The following is a 20,029-nucleotide window of genomic DNA, read 5'->3' as shown; positions in this document are numbered from 1 at the left end:
TTGGATCTTGTAGCTTTGTGGCTGTACAGGCCTTCAAAGTTAACCTCTGATTTGAAAAAAAGGAAATTCCGCCTATTGTTTTTTTTTTTGTTAAACCACTCATAAGAGCCCAGAAAATAATCCAAACCTCATTATTACTGATGCATACAGTATGTGGTGTTAGATGTTGGCATACATATTTTGAATCATTATGTGATTTTGCCCTTCATTTTTGTTGCTAAAATTAAAGATTTATGTGTAATAATGTGAAAATCTACGTTTTCAGAGACACGTGTTGAAATGCCCACTACCTCATTAATCCATGTATTTCTACTGTACCTTCCTACCTCCCAGCAGAGACTTGAAATACAAATGATTGCATAGGTCTGCATTGCTATGCTATTTACTATTTGTAAATGTAGCCTACTATTCGGAAACACCCCCCAAAATTCAGTAAATTAGTATTTTATTGAAACTACCCATAAGATAAGAGATAATCCAAGAGATCAAAACATCATGATTACCTTTACATTCAAGGAATACCATATGAAAATTGCTGACATCACCACATGTACCCAGCTTAACATAAATATTATAATTTCATAATGTCCAGGGCACATGAAGTACAGTAATTTCCTGTGTATTAGCCGTATTGTGTATAAGCCGCAGGACAGTGTTTTATGCAAGTTAAAAGAAACAAAACCATACCATATTAACTGTCCTCGTGTATTAACCTCATAGCTGAAGAAATTTTGCAAAATCAATGTATAAGCTGCAGCTAATAGTTGGGAAATTACGGTAATTGCATCACAGGTGCTAAAATGATCTACATTATACATTTCTGTTGTACTTTTGACTAGTAATGCGGCAATGAGATGTAGATGAACTGGTTGGTGAAAATATTTATACTTTACACATTATCATTATGTATAATTATTATTATTATCATTATTAACATACTTAAAATTGTCTTTCATCTGATGTTAAAATCATTTCCATTGAAAAGAAATAATAACTATTTTCCAAGACTTGATCTACAGACATTTACAACAGTTTTCAAAATTCTACACAGTTAGATCTGATGAGAAACTGAAATTGGATCAATCCATTTTCAGAGGAACATGAGCTAATTTGCATATCTACAGCAGGCAAAGCAACACAAGAGGTTAGGGATGATCTGATTCAGGCTCATACTACAGGCAAAGATGCCAGTTCAAGACATAGAGGCTGGAGTCAGATACACCTAAGCACAAATTCCATGATACATTGACAAAGCAAAATGTAAAGACATTATACGAGCATGAGTCAAAAAAGAAAACACAGGCACATGTTAAAGATTGGACATGAGAGAAGTCTTTTGTCACCCTCTTGGACCTTAACCATGGTCATTGGCGACACCTGAGGGGACCCCAAGGAAAACCTCTAAAGCAGCACTTGCAAAGCATTTGCATAAACTTGCATCACTATCAGATAATCTTCCAGATGAATATAATACAGCAACAATCATTGATGGAATGTCTCTGGTCCAGAAGGTCAATAACAATGTCTCAACTTTTGCAGACATTGCTGCTGCTATTCATAGCATGATCCGTAAAGAGGCAAAGCAGAGGCAGATCATTTTTTAGATTAAATTAGATTAGATTTAACTTTATCGTCATTGTGCAGTGAACAAGTACAGAGACAACGAAATGCAGTTTGCGTCTAACCAGAAGTGCAAAAAAGCAGAAAAGTGCAATGTGATATACACAGTATAGGCAGGTGGTGCATAGACCGGACAAAAAATATAGTGCAGTGTAGACAGTAGTATACAGTTGTTTTGCAGAAGGTGGTTTAGAGTAGCATAAATTAAAGTATAAGTATACAGTATATACTCTTTTGATCCCGTGAAGGAAATTTGGTCTCTGCATTTATCCCAATCCGTGAATTAGTGAAACACACTCAGCACACAGTGAACACACTAATCCCGGCGCAGTAAGCTGCCTGCAACAACAGCAGCACTCAGAGAGCAGTGAGGGGTTAAGTGCCTTGCTCAAGGGCACTTCAGCCGTGCCTACTGGTCGGGGTTCGAACCGGCATTACAATAGTATTAATAATAAGTGTATGGGGATGTCCGCCTCCTTGTTGTCCCTGTCAAGGTTGCCAAGGTTGCAGAGCAGTTGCCATACCAAACTGTGACACAGTTGGTGAGGATGCTCTCGATGGTGCAGCGGTAGACGTTCACCAGGGTCTGAGGAGACAGATGGACCTCAGGAAGAAGAGACACTGGTGAGCCTTCTTGATCAGGGTAGAGGTGTTGAGGGTCCAAGAGAGGTCCTCAGAGATGTGGACACCCAGAAACTTGAAGCTGGTGACATGCTCCACCTCAGTCCTGTTGATGAGAATGGGTGTGTGTGTGCTAGCTTTAGACTTCCTGAAGTCCACAATGAGCTCTTTGGTCTTCTTGGTGTTGAGAGCCAGGTTGTTATCAGTGCACCACGATGTTAGGTGTTGGACCTCCTCCCTGTAGGCCGTCTCTGATCGTTGTTGCTGATGAGCCCAATCACCATAGTGTCATCTGCAAACTTGACAATGGTGTTAGAGCCATGTACAGGTGTGCAGTCGTAGGTGAAGAGGGAGTAGAGGAGAGGGCTCAGCACACATCCCTGTGGTACACTGGTGTTCAGGGTGATGGTTTGGAGGTGCGGTTATCTAACCTAACAGACAGAGGTCTGTTGGTTAAGAAGTCCAGAATCCAGTTACAGAGGGAGGTATTGATGCCCAGTTCACTGAGTTTGGTGATCCGTTTGGAGGGGAGGATGGTGTTAAACGCTGAGCTGAAGTCAATGAACCGCGTTCTTACATAGGTGTTGCTATTGTCCAGGTGGGCAGAGTGAAGTGCCATAGAGATGGCATCCTCTGTGACAATGATGAATTCAATGAATAGATTAAAGATCCTTTGTACTCGTTTCAGCGATACAATTTAAAAAAAACATTTGTACTGCAGACCTATGTATGTCATCATTTAACATTAATTTCAACTCACAATTGAAAGTAAGGAAGGTAGAATAGTAATGATCATGTCAACATGTTGCTCTGAAAACTCAAATTAGCTTTTTTTGCACATAAATGAATTTTATCAACCAAAATGAAGAGCAAAATCACATAATGAGTCAAAATATGTATGCCAACATCAAACACCACATATGCATCAGTAATAATAAGGTTTGGATTATTGTCTGGGCTCTTATGAGTGTTTTAACAAAAAAAGCCAATAGACGGAATTTCCTTTTTTTTCAAATCAGAGGTCAGAGGTTTGAAGGCCTGTACAGCCACAAAGCTACAAGACCCAACTTGCTATCATACCATTTTATACTCCAGAGATATGTAGCTTTCAGAAAAATATAGTGATAATTTGCCCCCCCCAAGTGGTAGTGACGACCCCCTGTGGCTCATGGACTATATGTGCTACACCAGGTTTATAAAGGCTGCTACGCACACGTACATGGGGTGAACTGTGTGTGCGCATATTTCACCGCAAACATCAGGATTTATAGAACATTTCTTTGCTGAAAAAGAGGCATATTTCCACACATCCTTTTACCTATGCTCCTTACAGCTTATAAAATGTGTGTGTGTGTGTGCACGTGCTGTAGTTTGAGGAGTGCCTGTACATTGCTGTGAACGGAGATGGAGAGGAGAGTGAGGATGACCTGAAGAGGAAGATCTACGTGATGAAGAAGTTCACAGACGTGCTGTTTGGGATGGTCACACTCAGCAGTGCCCTCTTTAGGAAGGAGTGAGTATGACAGCCGCTCAGCTCACTGTGTGTGTGTGTGTGTGTGTGTGTGTGTGTGTTTGAACCTAGGAGTATCCTTGCATCATGAAGGTCAGACAGTGGTTTGTGTGTGTGTGTGTGTGAGCCTGAGAGTATGTGTGCATCATTAGTGTCAGACAGTTATGCATGTGTGTGTGTGTGTGTGTGTGTTAGGCTGCGTCCTCAGGATACTGAGCAGAGGAGAGTTCTCTGGCTCCACCTACAGGGTCTACTGGAGACCTACAGCCGACTGAGAGAACAGGACCAGAGCTTCCTGGTGGAGGTACACACACACACACACACACACACACACACACACTGTGTGTCACTAGAATTGTGGATTTTGTCATTCGGATGTTCAATGACTGTGTGTGTCCGGTTGTGTGTTTCTATGTTGATCTGTGTGTGTGTGTGTGTGTGTGTGTGTGTGTAGGCTGTGGAGAGGCTGATTCACCCCACGCTGTGTGAGCAGTGTATAGAGTTTCTGGAGCGCCGTCTGGTGCAGCAACTGAACTCCAGTTCTGAGAGAGCAGGAGAGGAGGTGCAGCACGCCTTCATCCTAGTACACACCAAACTACTGGCTTTCTACTCCAGGTACACACACACACACACACACACACACACACACACGCGCCTTCATCATAGTACACACCAAACTACTGGCTTTCTACTCCAGGTACACACACACACACACACACCTTCATCCTAGTACACACCAAACTACTGGCCTTTTACTCCAGGTACACACACACACACACACACACACACACACACACACACACACCTTCATCCTAGTACACACCAAACTACTGGCTTTCTACTCCAGGTACACACACACACACGCACACACACACGCCTTCATCCTAGTACACACCAAACTACTGGCTTTCTACTCCAGGTACACACACACACGCACACACACACACACACACACACACACACACCTTCATCCTAGTACACACCAAACTACTGGCTTTCTACTCCAGGCACACACACACACACACCTTCATCCTAGTACACATCAAACTACTGGCTTTCTACTCCAGGTACACTCACACACACACACACACACACACATGCCTTCATCCTAGTACACACCAAACTACTGGCTTTCTACTCCAGGTACACACACACACACACACACACACACACACACACGTCTTCATCCTAGTACACACCAAACTACTGGCTTTCTACTCCAGGTACACGGTTACACGGTTAGCTGTCCATCGTGTCCGATGATGACACTTGTTCCAGGGGGTTGGGGGGGGGGTGATTGGTTGCACCTCACGTGGCTATGGAGGCCGATTTTGGAGCCGCACACTCTTCCACAGATGGAGCAGGTATGTCCTGATGATTGGGAGGTGGGGTCTGCCTACCGGTGTCGTTGGGCACGTCTTGCGGTCCTCCTTTGGATGAAGGTGTCGTTGATTTGCTCAGCTGCTTTGTTGCACGTGGCTCTCCAGGCTGGTCTGTTGGATGCTATTGCCTCGAGCTGGCCAGGGTTGACGTTGCAGCGCTTCAAGAGTTCTTTGCTAAAGTCTTTGTATCGTCTCTTCTGGCCACCAGCGGCCCGCTTGGAGTTGAGCAACTGTCCATAAAGGACTTGGCGTGGGACGCGATAGCCAGGAATGCGAATGGTGTGGCCAACCCAACGTAAATGCCTCTTGGCCAGAGCTGCTTCCATGCTGGTGGTGCCAGTCGCAGTCAGAATGTCAGTATGGGGGATGCAGTCCTCCCAGGACAGGTTGAGTATTTTTTGGAGGCATCTGATGTGAAACATCTCCAGGCTGTTTATGTGGCGTCTATACGGCGTCCATGTTTCTGCCCCATAGAGTAGGGTGGCGACACAGACTGCATTATAGACAGCTACTTTGGTACTGATTTTTAGGTTGTTGTTGCCGAATACTCTCTTCCTAAGGCGCCCAAAGGCCGATGAGGCTTTGTTGATCCGATGGTGGATTTCACTGTCAAGGGTGGAATCTGCAGAGAGTGTGGAGCCCAGGTATATAAAATGGTCAACAAGACTGAGTGGACTGCCATTGATGTGGAAGCCAACATGTGAAGGAGATTTGGTACAGAGTTGCGCCATGACCTCTGTCTTCTTGGTGTTTACTTGAAGACCAAAGGACTGATACAATGCTGAGATGGTGTCCAGGGCATGCTGCATGGATTCTGGGCTGTGTGCCAAGACAGCACAGTCATCTGCATACTGGAGCTCGTGGATGTGGCAGATTGATGTTTTTGTCTGAGCTTGGAGCCGCCGGATGTTGAAGAGGTTGCCATCAAGGCGGTATTCCAGGTCTATACCATCTTTGTGCTGCAGGGCGCGGTGGAACAGTCGGGTGATTGCTGTGAGGAGGAGATTGAACAGTACTGGTGCCAGGACACAGCCTTGCTTCACCCCAACATTGACCTTAAAGGGATCAGACTGAAGCCCTCCCATAACAACTCTGGCTTGCATGCCATCGTGCAATTGTTGCAGAATGGAGAGGAACTTGGGTGGTACACCAAGTTTGCCAAGTTGTTCCCAGAGCATGTCACGGTTAATGGTGTCAAAGGCTTTGCTGAGGTCGATGAAGGTGATGTAGAGGTCTCTGCACTGCTCTCTGCTTTTCTCAAGTAGCTGCCGTAGAGCAAATATCATGTCAGTTGTGGACCTGCACTTACGGAAGCCACACTGTGTTTCAGGGAGAGTAAGTTCTGAGATGTACTCGACAAGTCGGGAGAGCATGATCTTTGCAAGGACTTTGCCTGCTGTGGAGAGGAGCGAAATTCCTCGACTGTTGCCACAGTCTGCTCTGTCCCCTTTCTGCTTATAGAGAACGATGATGTTGGCATCCTTCCAGTCCTGGGGTACATTCTCAGACTGCCAGATTTTGGTGATCAAGAGGTGTAAGCGGCGTGTGAGGAGGTAGCCCCCATGTTTGAACACCTCCGCTGGAATACCATCGGGTCCTGGGCTTTTGTTATTTTTCAGGCTCCTGATCGCCTTGGATGTTTCTCCGAAGTCAGGAGGGCTGTCCAAGTGTCGCATCTGTGGCATAACAGGCGCCTTGTCAAGGATGTTGGGATCTGCAGGGTTGCTGTGATTGAGGAGACCATTAAAATGTTCGGCCCAGCGCTCAAGGATCTCTTGGCGGTCCTTCAGGAGGCTGTCTCCAGCAGCAGATCTAACAGGAGTGAGGGTTTGCTTCCTTGGTCCATGGAGAGCTTTGATGGCATCATAGAAGCCATGCGTGTCACTACAGTCAGCAAGATGTTGAATTTCTTTTGCTTTCTCCAGCCACCAGGTGTCTTCCATGGCCCTTAGTGACAGCTGTGCTTTGGCTCTAGCGTTGGTGTAGTTGGCTTTTAGCATGGAGGATTGTGGGTTGGAGAGCAGGGCTTTGTGGGCCTGCTGTTTTTCTTGCAGAGTCAAATGGATATAAGAAGAGTTGTTGTCAAACCAGTCCTGATGTTTTCTGACCTTGGTGCCAAGGGCTGTTGAGGCGGCAGAGTGGATGGCGGCAGATAGAACTGGCCAGTCTTTGGCATCAGCTTCCTCTGGGACATGAGAGAGGTTGCATGCAAGGTGGCGACGGAGGTCATCAATGGTGTCTGTGTTGGAGAGAGCGGCGATGTTTAGTCTTCTAGTCTTTGGGGCCGTCTTGGGACAGCAAGGTGGGATGACCAGGCGTAGTTTGGATCTGACCATGCGGTGGTCAGTCCAGCACTCTGCTCCCCACATTGCTCTAGTGATCATCACATCCTGTCTCTCCTTTTGGCGAACAGTAATGTAGTCCAAAAGGTGCCAGTGTTTAGATCTGGGATGTTGCCAGGTAGTTTTGCTATGTTTTTTCATTTGGAAGGTGCTATTAGTGATAAGCAACTCATGCTCAGCACAGAGGGATAGTAGGCGGTGCCCATTGTTGTTCATTTTTCCTACTCCATGCTGACCAATGACCTTCTTCCAGATAGCCATCCAGAGTGTTGAGGGAACAGACAATTTTTAGACCACCTTTTCCAGGTCCTTCCCCGTCAGGGGTGAGCAGTGTGGAGCTGCTCAGTCGCAGTGAAAGCTGCCGAGGTGGTGCGCTGCCCCATCCCGCAACACAACGACCGTCACTCCACTGCCGCCTGTGTGCATGGTTTGACTAGGCACTTCCAGCCACATCCTTGGCCTGTGCCTGCCGCCATTCCACATCGCCACAGGGCTTTGGTGGGGGCTTGGGGGCTGGGGTGGAAAGGAAAGGTAGTGAATGGAACAAGGAGCTTGCGCAAGGGAAGAGATTAGGGTGAGGGTAGGGGTGCGCAGTCCTTACTCCCACCATTCTTCGCTCAAACAGAGTAGCTTCCAGTGGCATGAGGAACTCACCACGACCTTCACTCTGGTTTGAGCTGCAGGGGACTGCCGGTAATCCGGTTTGCTGGGTTCCGTCTATTGCCTGTCCCCACCTGCAGATTTGTGTTCAGGGTTTACTCCCCTAGCCTTCATCCGCCTTCCCAACCGTTGTGGAACGTCTTCCTGTTGCCATCCTCCGCCTGGCCCACCGTTGAGGTCTTTGCTATTTGCCCATAGCTGGGGCAGGGGTTAACGGGCAGCAGGGCGTGTCCACACTATAGTGGGCCTGCATGCCGCGTCTCTGGGGCCCCCTGCTACTCCGAGATCCCATACAGCTTTGCCTGGAACCGCAAGGTACCAGTTACCGTGCGTGGCCACGAGGAGGCGTGTAAGGGTCTTGCCAATGGAGAGGCTGTGTACCGGCAGAGGAGACTTACGCGCTCGGCTCCTCTTTTCGCCTCCCCCCTAGGGAGGTGGCTAGCCGGTGGCGGTAGCTGAAAGCAGAGAGCAACAAGCAGGAGCGACATGCAGCATGCACTAACCTGCACTAACCAGCATGCACTAACCTGCAAGCACTAGTTCTACTCCAACACTACTGCACTGACGCATCACATGTCCTGTGTGTTAAACACACACACACACACGCGCCTTCATCCTAGTACACACCAGACTACTGCCTTTCTACTCCAGGTACACACACACACGCGCACCTTTATCCTAGTACACACCAAACTACTGGCCTTTTACTCCAGGTACACACACACACACACACACACAGGTGTTGATTATTGTTGTTTGTGTCCCTGCAGTCGTAATGCCAGCACCCTGAGCGCATCTGATCTGCTCACACTGATGGTGATGGTGCAACATTCACACCCCAGCAACCCCGAGATAGATGAGTCCAGCCCTGAGGTAACACACACTATACACATTATACAGACTATACACACACACACACACACACACATGCGCACACACACACACTCACTATACACACACACTTACACATACACACACATATACCACATCCACTCCAGCAATGCAGAGATAGAGGATGCCAGCACTGAAGTAAGACACACACACACACACACACACACACACACACTGTGCATTTTATCAGAATGTTATGATTCATTTACATCAGGAGTAGTCATGGAGACATGTTTTGTGTGTGTGTGTGTGTGTTTTTAGCATGTTCAGCATGACACCACGGTTGGTTCAGAGCTCTTTTACACACCTGAGCCGTCTCCCACAGACAGTCAAGCAGGTAACACCCACACACACACACACACACACACATACACACACACACCTGTGTGTATAGCAGCTACCAAGTGTATGTGCAGATTTGTAGTAACAGACTGGTGTTCTGTGTCATTAGAACTGAGCAGAGCGAGCATTGAGGGTTCTCCAATGAGCAGAGCGAGCGTTGAGGGTTCTCCAATGTTCCAGTTTGTGGATCCGGACATCCAGGTGAGTGCCCTAGCCACCCTAAAGGTGCCCTCTGATCTCTGACCCTGCAGTGACCCTTAACCCTTGACCCTCACTGCACATGCTGCTGTACAGGTCCCAGCTTTACGAGTCGTGGGGCGATGGTAGCAGGGCTCCAAATGGACAATGTCCCGTTGTCTCGGGGACCAGGACACAATGGAAAGATGATCATTATAACCATCTCACTAGTTCACAAACCGGAATTTGCATAAACTCATAAAAGCATAACAGAAGAGCATGTTTGGTGAGGTCTCTGGCCAGGGTCCTGAAGTGCTTCGCGGAATCATGCCAGAGTCGACTGTGCAGGCAGGAGTCGGGCAGGATTCCGCCATACATCCCTTTATTCTTTAACTATGGAAGACGGGAGGCGTGAGGGGGTCGGTGGTGGGTTGTGAGCGGAGTAACACCGATGCTGCAACTTCGGCAGGTAGACTGCGAATAAATAACCTGACTGACTGATGGAGGCGTGGCAAATTCCGTCACGCTCCTCCCGAACTTCCGTTTGTAAAAGCCATTTAGAAACATTTATTAACCAGCTATAACCACCTATTAACATCTATAACCACCTATCAACATAGCCATCTATAGCATGTATAACGATATATATATAATCTGGCAGTGATGGCACAGAGGTTAAGGACCTGGGCCTGACCAGTTGTGGGTTCAATTCCCAGTTTCCATCGTTGTGCTCTTGAGCACGGCACTGAACCCTGAGTTGCTCCGGGGACACTGGCCCTGGTAACATAATTGACAAATGTTAGTTGCTTTGGATTAAACACGTCTGCTAAATGAATAAATGTAAATGTGTGCGTGTGTGCGTGTGTGTGTGCGTGTGTGTGTGCGTGTGTGTGTGTGTGTGTGTTTGGTAGATGGCAGAGGACAGCCTTCAGACGCTGCAGATGAGTCCTCCTGACCCTGCCACGCCCATCCGAGTCTTCCTGGAGACGACGCTCAAGGAGGGCTTCTATCCCATGATGCCTCACTCTATGTACACCCTGCCCCTGTGGCCTGGCATCACTCTGGTGCTGCTCACCAAGGTACACACACACACACGCACCCACGCACACACACCTACACACACACACACACACACACATGCACACACGCACCCACGCACACACACCTACACACACACACACACACACACACGCACATGAACATGCCCACACACACACCTACACACACACGCATGCACACACACACACACGCACCTACACACACACACAAACATACACAGACACACAGAGAGAGAGAGAGAGAGAGAGAGAGAGAGAGAGAGAGAGAGAGAGATGCACACACACAGAGACATACACAGATGCACACTGACATCAAAATGGTTCTTTCTTCACAAACTGATGCTATTTCTGTCATTTGAGAACAGCTCTAACATCTTAAACAGGCGGAGTGTGAGCGAGTTCTAATGGCCTTTTTTCTGTGTGTGTGTGTGTGCGGTGTGTGCGCGTGTGTGTGTGTGTGCGTGTGCGGTGTGACCCGTGGCAGATTCCCAGCAGTCACATGGCCATGTCCATCTACCACTTCCTGGAAACGGTCACTAAGCTGGAGAAGAGGCTGAGTGACAGCAAGGAGGGCCCGGTGCCACTACGAGGCCACGCCCCCATCCAGGAGCTCCGCAGCAAGATGGACAAGTTCATCAAGGCGCTAGGCAACAGTGAGATTCAGGTTGGCCTCTGAGAAATGTGTGTGTGTGTGTGTGTGTGTGTGTGTGTGTGTGTGTGTGTGTGTGTGTTTGATATTTTTAGGCTCAACCCAGAAACTATTTTTTAGTAGCCTAATGGTAAAATTATTTGTTAGTAGCCTAATGGTAAATGCTGCAGGTGTAGAAATCTACATAAAACAGATATTTACTTTGATGTCAGGTCTAGATTACAGCATGAAACTTGTTGTGCATATTAATACATTAAATTGCTTAATCTTCTCCCTCCCAGGACTTCACAACATAGTATGGACAGCTTTGTTCGCCCAGCTAAGTCATGCACAAGAGGCTGCAATTTTACAGAGAGCATTTTGAACATTGTTTAATTGTTGGCACTGGCACTTATAAACACTAAATGGGTTGTTTAAAAATGCAAAAAAAAAAAATATCCGATTAATCGATCGATAAAGTGCTAGATTAATCAATTACAAAAAGAATCGATAGCTGCAGCCCTAGTGTGTTAGAATGTGTAGTGTGTGTGTGTGTATGTGATTGTTTAGCCTTTGTGTCTGTGTGTTGGAGTAAAACTCTCTTCTTGTCTTCTTGTCTCGTCTCTGACAGACATCACTACTGCAGAATGCGTGGGTAGAGTTTAAGAACCGAGCCTTTAACAGGGGAGGACCTGGACTCAGTAGAGAGTGAGTATAGAGTGTGTGTGTGTGTGTGTGAGAGAGAGAGAGAGAATGTGTGTGTGTGTGTGTGAGTGAGTGTATGTGTGAGAGAGAGAGAGAGAGAGAGAGAGAGAGAGAGCGAGAGAGAGAGTGTGAGTGTATGTGAGAGAGAGAGAATGTGTGTGTGTGTGTGTTTGTTTGTCTGTGTGTGTGTGTGTGTACACTTTGGTCTGAGTATGAGTGTGAGTAAGTAGCTGACAGACACACTCAAATCAGATGCTGTTGCTATAGTAGCAGTATTATTGGATAGTGCAGCGTTTATTTCTCGCTAACTTTTGAAAAATCTAAGCAATAAAAAGCCAAACCAATGCTACCTACACACCAATGTTACCTACACACCAATACTACATGCTACCTACACACCAATGCTACATGCTACCTACACACCAATGCTACCTACACACCAAACTAATGCTACCTACTGACCAATGCTACATGCTACCTACACACCAATGCTACCTACACACCAATGCTACTTACACACCAATGCTACATGCTACCTACACACCAATGCTACCTAGCTACCTACACACCAATGCTAATGCTACCTACACACCAATGCTAATGCTACCTACACACCAATCCTACCTACACACCAATGCTACATACACACCAATCCTACCTACACACCAATGCTACATACACACCAATCCTACCTACACACCACACCAATCCTACCTACACACCAAACCAATCCTACCTACACACCAATGCTAATGCTACCTACACACCAATGCTACATACACACCAATCCTACCTACACACCAAACCAATCCTACCTACACACCAATGCTAATGCTAATGCTACCTACACACCAATGCTACCTACACACCAATGCTACATACACACCAATCCTACCTACACACCAAACCAATCCTACCTACACACCAATGCTAATGCTAATGCTACCTACACACCAATGCTACCTACACACCAATCCTACCTACACACCAAACGCAGCCGCAAGTGAACTGATCCCACCGCAGTTGTCTTTGTTCCAACTCTCAGCTCATTCATATTTAACGTAATTGAAGTTGAGTCATCATACCATTTAAACTAAGGCATCCACCTCACTGTGGGCATGAACGGGGAAAGGACTTTTAGAGCCCAAAACCATTTTTTGTACCAGGCTGTACGTATGTCCATTTCTGCTGTGGAGATGCCCATTTTACAGTACCAGGCTGTACGTATGTCCATTTCTGCTGTGGAGATGCCCATTTTACAGTACCAGGCTGTACGTATATCCATTTCGGCTGTGGAGATGCACATTTTACAGTTTTTCCCCAGTCGCTTTGGTGCATTTCTTAAATCATCATTAACGTTTGAACAACAGTAAGTGCATTTCTGGAAACGTGTAACTCACTCTAAATGATTAGTTCAAAGATATTCATGCCAATCATTATCTCAGCGCCATCTGAATGAAAAGCTCCTGTTTCACTCTTATGAACAAAATGGTCAAAATGCTACCTATGTTGTCAAAATAACATCCACTTATAATAATAATAATAATAATAATAATAATAATAATAATAATAACGAGGCTACAGTTTTTTTATTTTGCATGTACGGTATATAAATGTCAACAGTTAAAAGTCGCACATTAGGCCTACTGCATGTGGGAGATTGTAGGAAATCAGACATTATTCACATCCACTTTGGATTCATTGTTTGGTACCGAATGTTCCCACTTAGTTGTAAGTTGGTGCCCAACAGTACTTTGTGTGTGTGTGTGTGTGTGTTGTAGGTTGGTGTCCTCCTGTAAGAAGCTACGGACCCAGCTGTGTGGGGTCTTCAGACAGTGTTTTCTGTCCGAGGGCTGCAGGACCCAGCGACTCTCCCCCAGTTTACAGGACCGAGCCCTCACTATGGTGCAGTATGTACACACACACACACACAGACACACACACAGCACCCACAGGACCCAGCGACTCTCCCCCAGTTTACAGGACCGAGCCCTCACTATGGTGCAGTATGTACACACACACACACACAGACACACACACAGCACCCACAGACTCCCCCAGTTTACAGGACCGAGCCCTCACTATGGTGCAGTATGTACACACGCACACACAGACACACGCACACAGCACCCACAGACTCTCCCTCAGTTTACAGGACCGAGCCCTCGCTATATACATACACACACATAGCCCTCACTATATACATACACACACACACACACACACAGCACCCAGAGACTCTCCCCCAGAGACAGAGGTCTCATTATGGTGCAGTACGTACACACACACACACATGCATGCACGCACACACACATCCATGGCTTTTCATTCTCCTCCTCTTCCTCAGAGACAAGCTGATGGACTGGAAGGAGTTCCTACTGGTCAAAAGCAAGAGAAACATAACCATGGTGTCATATCCTTACCAACACTGTGTGTGTGTGTGTGTGTGTGTTTGAGAAACATAACCATGGTGTCATATCCTTACCAGCACTATTGGGTGTGTGTGTGTGTGCAAGAGAAACTTAACCATGGTGTCATATCCTTACCAGCACTATTGAGTCTGTGTGTGTGTGTGTGAGAAAGAAAGAAAGAGCATTCTCCTCCATGTTTGTGTGTGGGGTGAATCTGATACATTTTACAAGTATATGTAGTGTATGTGTTCTTAACGTGTGTGTCACCTACCTTGAGGAGTTCCCTGGTCTGATATATGTAGTGTGTGTGTCCTTAACGTGTGTGTCACCTACCTTGAAGAGTTCCCTGGTCTGATATACAGTATGTAGTGTGTGTGTCCTTAACGTGTGTGTCACCTACCTTGAGGAGTTCCCTGGTCTGATCCACTTCATCTACGTGGACCGGGCCATGGGTCAGATGATCGCTCCGTCACTCAACATGAGCGAGCGTGCCAGCTCAGAGCTGGGCAAGGGACCGCTGGCACACTACATCAAGAGCAAGGTGTGTTTGGCTGTGTGTGAGAGAGTTTGTGTGTGTGTGTGTGTGCGTGTGTGTGTGTGTGTGTGTGCGCGTGTGTGCGCGCGAGAGAGAGAGAGAGACAAAGACAATCTCACCACAATAAACCCCTCATGGATTTCGTCACAGTCATGACCAGGGGTGTCCTGTGTCCTGTCCACATTGGAGTGTAGGCCTATAACTATATAACATGAGTGTTGTACTCGGTAACCACCTAGCATTACTAGCAGCTGAATCCAACAGTTGTTAGCTAATTTGGCTAACGGCAGCTACCTAGTATAACTATAGCAGCTAAGGGACTGTACGATATTTACCGGGGGGGAGGGCCTAAGAGAATTTTTTAAGCCTTAGGGGAAGGCCCAGGAGAAATTTTTTGGGCCAAAACATGATTCACGTCTCTTTGACAGAGTGGGCGAGTCCAAAAAGTCGCAACCCTACCTGAATCTCCCACAACCCCCCTCGTAAGCTTGCAGGTCACCCGCGGTTATGAGTCATAAACAAAATATTTTAATGATATTCGGGTCATTTGCGGGCGGGTCAGTTAAAATTAATTAAATATATATTTTCTACAAATAGGCCTACTTAAAATATCACGAGAAGGCTAGCATCAATACAGTAAATTCAACAGTAAAGAAGCTGCGGGTTGATTAAAATATCGGGCGACCGCGGGCCGCTTGTGACCAAACCCGCGCAACACTGGTGTGTAGCCTACCTGTGTGTGTGTATGTGTGCTTATGACATTTGCTGGCCGTTTTAACCTTGTAAACGTCATTTTTCGACCAGTTTTATTTGATTCACGTAGGGGGGAGGGCCTAGGAGAATTTTTTTGAGCCGGGGGGAAGCCCCTGGGAAAAAAACGATTTGACCAGGGGGGAGGGCCAGGCAGAACATTTTTAACCCGATCGTCTGGCGACCGCCCCCCACCCCCGCTAAATATCGTACAGTCCCTAAAACCAACAGTTGTTAGCTAATTTGGCTAATGGCAGCTACCTAACATAATCGATTTGGCATAGTAGCCGAAGCAGTACCAGCCAGCAGTTTGGAGATCAAAGTCACAACAACTTGTTGCTACATGCAGACATAAAAAAATCTTCATACTTCATCAGAGTGTGAAGTTTCTGATAGTAGTGTAGCCAATGAAGGCAAAGGCCTGTGTGTGTTTGTGTGTAGGTGTGGAGTCTAGTTGGTACTGCGCGACGCTACCTGCAGAAAGGCTACACCACTGTCACACAACGGGATGGAGATTACTACTTCTGCTACTTCCTCTGGTTTGAGAATGAGACGGTAAGCTATGCACACACACGTAGACACACAACGTGCACACTCACACACACACACACGCAGACACACAACTTACACACTCAGACATTCACATGGTGAGAGCATCACAAGAATGGGGGGATGGGGAGTTTCAACAATTCACAATTTATTATGACCGCTGCGCAGCAACGGGTTTAGGAGGACCTTTTTTTTTTTGTATGTTGATCTCAAGGGGGCATGTCAACCCATTCCATAACCACTCATTTCATGTACAGCGCCACCTAGTTAAACACAAAAAAGTAAAAATGAGGTGTTGTAATCGTAGGTATCTGTGACCTAACATAGTCAAAACTGCACGAAATTGGAAGTTTAGGATCATTATGACACCCTCTGAATGCACACCAAGTTTCGTGGAATTCCGTTCATGGGGGGCCACACAATAAATTAATTTATGTTACTATACACCAACTGGCCTGTCAGTGGCCGGAGACAGTTTTCTGTGAATATCTCGAGAACCGTAGGGCCTAGGAGGTCCACCTTTTTTTTGTATGTTGGTCTTAAGGGGACATGTCAACCTATCCCATTACCACTTATTTCATGTATAGCGCCACCTAGTTAAAAATTAAAAAGTAAAAAATTAGGTGTTTTCATCACAATATCTCTGGCTGACATGGTCAAAACTGCACGAAATTGAAAGTGTAGGATCATTATGACACCATCCGAATGCATGCCAAGTTTCATGAACTTTCGTTCATGGGGGGCCTTACAATAAAATAATTTATGTGTACATTTAGTGACCGTACACCAACAAGGATTCCCGGGACACTGAAAGACCGGGGTACACGAAACTTGGTGGGCATGTAACCCCACATGGATAGCATGGAACCATCGTTTTTCGTTTTGAACTGTAGCCCCCCCCGCTGGACTGGACCCCCCGAAAGGAGGGTAGGGCAGACACAGTTTTCTGTGAATATCTTGAGAACCGTAGGGCCTAGGATGACCAATTTTTCCGTATGTTTGCCTCCAAGGGTCATCTTAACCCATTCCATGTGCACACATGTGCATAAACAGATACACACGCACACACATACATTCACAGTAATCCTACGTATGACACATACTCACACAGTAGACATATGTATGCATGCATGCACATGCACAAACACAGGCACATACGCAGGCACACACACAAGCACGCACACACACACACCCACACACATAAACATAAACATGTACACGCACACATGCACACAAGAATTTCTCAGAATTATGAACAGGCAAGATGGGGGTGGGGTTGTATAAAATGAATTTTACATGTGAACTAACCATGTTTTGGTACTTGTTGTCTAGCAGATACCAGTGGGAATTGAGTGTGGATAATGCAATTTAGTGAGACAGTTAGAATCATATAGGCCTTTCAGCGTGATTTATTTTTGTGGAAAAAATGTGCTGGACTGGGCGGCGGTCATATTTTGTACCGCTCTGCGGTACATCTAGTTAAATCAGAAGTGGTGAAAATGTGAGGCGCAAAGGGTTGTCAAAAAGTCACAAAAACTCTGCACCGAATGACTGCCTTAACACCCTAAACTCCGCACCGAATGACTGCCTGAACACCCTAAACTCCGCACCGAATGACTGCCTGAACACCCTAAACTCTACACCGAATGACTGCCTTAACACCCTAACATAATATTATATATATTTAGCAAAGTAGGCCTAAGTAACAAATGTGTACAGTTAGACAAGTTAGGTACAAAGTTACAAAGTCATCTGCGCAACACGTGTCATGTGCAGCTTCTCCACTCGCACGCATCACACCAGGCCTGCTGTGCTGTATTGTGTAGCTTAAGTGCAACGTGAAGCTTGAAGATGTAAAGAAATAAATAAAAACAGGACAAATAACTTTGAGCAAGTTTGGAGGAAAGTCAGAGGTATGCATCAGGTATGCTTTGTCGCGTGCATTAAGTGTGCACGATGTTCGCCTATGACGGCAAAAAATAACTTTGAGATGAACAGACACATGAAGCAGGCTTGCCATGGCAGAAATAATGATGGTCAGCCTTCAATGTCCTCTTTTGTCACTTCTTCTCCAAGCATACACCTGAGAGCGAGGCAAGCCCTCACAGAGAAATGCGTTGAGTTTTGCTGCAGGGACATAATTTTACGTTGTAAGTGGCTTAGGCCTTAGTTTCTTCATTCTGATTTATTTGCGATCCATTCCATTCTGAATAAACAAACATAGTTTACATGCTTCGTCCTCCGTTGCATTATTCATTAAGAAAATTCTAAACATATTATTGTAGCTTAAACAACTCAGAATTGTAGTTGAGAACGTCAGTTATAATGGCCCACGTATTTAAAAAATGTCGGGTTTAAATCAGGCTCGGGCTCATAATTACAGTTAATGTGTCTGTGTCGGGCACAACATGCACGGGCTCGGGTTGGGTCAGGCTTGATTTTTTGGGCCCGATCTAAGCTCTAACACACATGCACACACACACACACAAACGGATGTGCACGTGACACAACTGTGCTCCTGCAGGGTTATAAGCTGGAGGTGGTGGACATCCCAAGCCTGCCTGATGATTCCGCCCCCATAGGAATGCTGGCCTGGGATTACTACAGGTGAGATTAACATGGGATTACTATAATGTTACTACAGGTGGGACTAACATGGGATTGCTACAAGTGAGAATATCATGGGATTACTATAATTTACATAATCCTGCTGCTGACAGTGCTGTGGCTCTCTGTTGCCCCCTGCAGGAAGCTGCTGCGCTACTACAGCAAGACCCACTCCAGTGAGGTGGTGAAGTGCTATGAGCTGCTGACTGTCCATCTGGGCGTCATCCCCAGCGACTATGTGCTCCAACACTGTAGCCAGTTGGCCCGCAAGCTCTGGGAGCCCTCCCGCATTCCCCTGCTCTAGAAGCACACACACACACCCTTCCACATTTCCCTGCTGTAGATACACACACACAAGGGACTGAAAACAGAATGTTTTTTTTTCGGTTCGTTCTCGTTCCTGTTCCAGTGTTCCAAGGCCGTTCCTCTAAATGGTAACCGGTTAGAGAAGAACAGTTAATAACGTTCCTCTAAATGGTAACCGGTTAGAGAAGAACAGTTAATAACGCTCCTTTAAATGGTAACCGGTTAGAGAAGAACAGTTAATAACGTTCCTCTAAATGGTAAGCGGTTAGAGAAGAAAAGTTAATAAACGTTCCTTTAAATGGTAACCGGTTAGAGAAGAACAGTTAATAATGTTCCTTTTAAAGGAATTATCCGGAGTAAAATGCACTTTAGATCAATTTACGGATGATTGGGAGTACATACGTTGAGTTGACATCCAAATCATGTCATTCGGATGTGTTTTGAGAAAGTTCGATGTTACCGTTTTTAGTCAAAACTCGTTAGCGTGGAAGTGAGAAGGGCATATTATTTCGCCGCTACAAAACGCTATTTTTATACCTCTTCTACAGTTCCAAACAACATTACACTTACGTGGTAGTGAGTAGAGGGTCCCTAAAGCCAAACCGAAGTATCCCGAGTTCATTATGTGGTTGGATAGAGAGTCCAGAATGCCAGTACGTTTCCGGAAATGTTGCCATCTTTGCTGACATCTTTAGGGGAAAGTCCGTAGGAGTCGATTGCCAAGTGTGCTCTGGAAATTCACAATTTAAAAAAAAAAAACATAGTCCAGTCCATACAACTTCATTTCAATTTCAAAAGAAATACTGGACTATTTATTTATTTATTTATTTATTTATTTATTTATTTATTTTAAAACGGCGACGAAATTGTGAATTTCCAGAGCACACTGGCAATCGACTCCTACGGACTTTCCCCTAAAGATGTCAGCAAAGAGG

The 20,029-nt window shown here is 45.9% G+C and overlaps 1 protein-coding gene across 3 annotated transcripts in view; it reads left to right on the top strand.

Moving 5' to 3' along the window:
- The window catches only part of hps1 (HPS1 biogenesis of lysosomal organelles complex 3 subunit 1), a 20,786-nt gene extending 1,294 nt beyond the window's left edge, over window positions 1-19,492 (top strand). For 2 of the 3 annotated variants that reach the window (XM_042065467.1, XM_042065466.1), the window contains 15 exons: window positions 3,612-3,754; window positions 3,947-4,055; window positions 4,206-4,366; window positions 8,906-9,008; window positions 9,288-9,363; window positions 9,478-9,569; window positions 10,457-10,624; window positions 11,088-11,267; window positions 11,863-11,939; window positions 13,718-13,846; window positions 14,284-14,349; window positions 14,744-14,888; window positions 16,074-16,187; window positions 18,706-18,788; window positions 18,930-19,492. In XM_042065467.1, coding sequence (XP_041921401.1) covers window positions 3,612-3,754; window positions 3,947-4,055; window positions 4,206-4,366; window positions 8,906-9,008; window positions 9,288-9,363; window positions 9,478-9,569; window positions 10,457-10,624; window positions 11,088-11,267; window positions 11,863-11,939; window positions 13,718-13,846; window positions 14,284-14,349; window positions 14,744-14,888; window positions 16,074-16,187; window positions 18,706-18,788; window positions 18,930-19,092 — 1,809 coding nt within the window. In that variant the 3' untranslated portion in view covers window positions 19,093-19,492. Of the gene's footprint in view, window positions 1-3,426; window positions 3,433-3,611; window positions 3,755-3,946; window positions 4,056-4,205; window positions 4,367-8,905; window positions 9,009-9,287; window positions 9,364-9,477; window positions 9,570-10,456; window positions 10,625-11,087; window positions 11,268-11,862; window positions 11,940-13,717; window positions 13,847-14,283; window positions 14,350-14,743; window positions 14,889-16,073; window positions 16,188-18,705; window positions 18,789-18,929 lie in introns of those variants that run through there. The other variant, XM_042065468.1, reaches the window with a different exon arrangement.
- The last annotated feature ends 537 nt before the right edge of the window (window positions 19,493-20,029 follow it).

The sequence above is a fragment of the Alosa sapidissima genome, chromosome 16 (assembly GCF_018492685.1).
Source record: "Alosa sapidissima isolate fAloSap1 chromosome 16, fAloSap1.pri, whole genome shotgun sequence".
Classification (NCBI taxonomy): Eukaryota; Metazoa; Chordata; class Actinopteri; order Clupeiformes; family Clupeidae; genus Alosa; species Alosa sapidissima.
This window is presented reverse-complemented; position numbering and strand designations above follow the sequence as displayed.